The 995-nt window shown below is 51.4% G+C and overlaps 1 protein-coding gene across 1 annotated transcript in view; it reads left to right on the top strand.

The window, feature by feature from the left end:
- LOC119594497 (neuropeptide CCHamide-1 receptor-like) overlaps window positions 1-385 on the top strand; it is a 976-nt gene extending 591 nt beyond the window's left edge. Inside the window, exon 3 of the mRNA XM_037943529.1 lies at window positions 20-385. Within this exon, the coding sequence (XP_037799457.1) occupies window positions 20-385 (366 nt within the window). The remainder of the gene's footprint in view (window positions 1-19) is intronic.
- Window positions 386-995: the final 610 nt, after the last annotated feature.

The following is a 995-nucleotide window of genomic DNA, read 5'->3' as shown; positions in this document are numbered from 1 at the left end:
GTGGTGGCACTTCGGCGAGAACTCCAGCATGAACTACAACATCTACTGGCACTCCTTCCGCATCGTCGGCTTCTGTCTGTCCTTCATTAACTCCTGCATCAACCCCATCGCCCTGTACTTCGTCAGCGGCACCTTCCGCAAATACTTCAACCGCCACGTCTTCTGCTGGTGCACCCGGCGGAGGCGCGGGCGCAGGAGGGACTGGGACCCCACCGACTCCACGGCCACACGCCTCTCGACGGCCCCTCGGACCGAGCACGTGCACCTGAGGATGGTCGGGGGCGCGGACAACGGCACCCACGACGCGCCCCACCGCCTCACCCTCACCAGCACCACCAGCCTCCTCTCCTCGCGGAACTACACCAACCCCGGCTCCGTGGTGTGAGCGCCAGAGTTGGGACAGCCGAGGCTCTCTCGAGGCGCAGGCTGGGCGCTGTGGAAAGGCCGGCTGTTGGCCGCCGATTGATCCCGTGGAAAAAGTACTAATGTTGGGTGTCACCTGCTCTGACTCGGAAATCTACAGTACCACTTTCTGAGCATGGATGACCCTCGGAATATTAGGCGTTCAGCAGAACATCTCGCTGACTGTTCAGCACTCTTATAAAAGGCCTATAAATCGATGGAACTTTTGCACACATCTCACAAATCTCCAGATGACATAATATCTCAAGACTAGGTAGAGATGCTATTAATAAGAGTCATGGTACAGGTCTTTCTCTGAGATAATCATTACATTCAAATGATTCATTCAAAGCAGAAGTGTTCCTCGGATGCGAGAAACTTCCTTTTCTGAGAGCCAGACGAAAAATGACTCATTGTTTTCGGAAATTACGAGATTTTGTTTCTCAGAAGCTTGATATCTAACACATATATTGCTCTTTATCCGGTCATATCCAACCATTTCCTGAAGAAAAGAAGCACAAAAAATAATTAAATTCCACTTTCTCTGTCTAAACAAGGGATTCAGTAGGATCCAAGAGGATAAGTAGATAGCT

Source organism: Penaeus monodon, chromosome 34 (genome assembly GCF_015228065.2).
Source record: "Penaeus monodon isolate SGIC_2016 chromosome 34, NSTDA_Pmon_1, whole genome shotgun sequence".
NCBI lineage: Eukaryota > Metazoa > Arthropoda > Malacostraca > Decapoda > Penaeidae > Penaeus > Penaeus monodon.
This window is presented reverse-complemented; position numbering and strand designations above follow the sequence as displayed.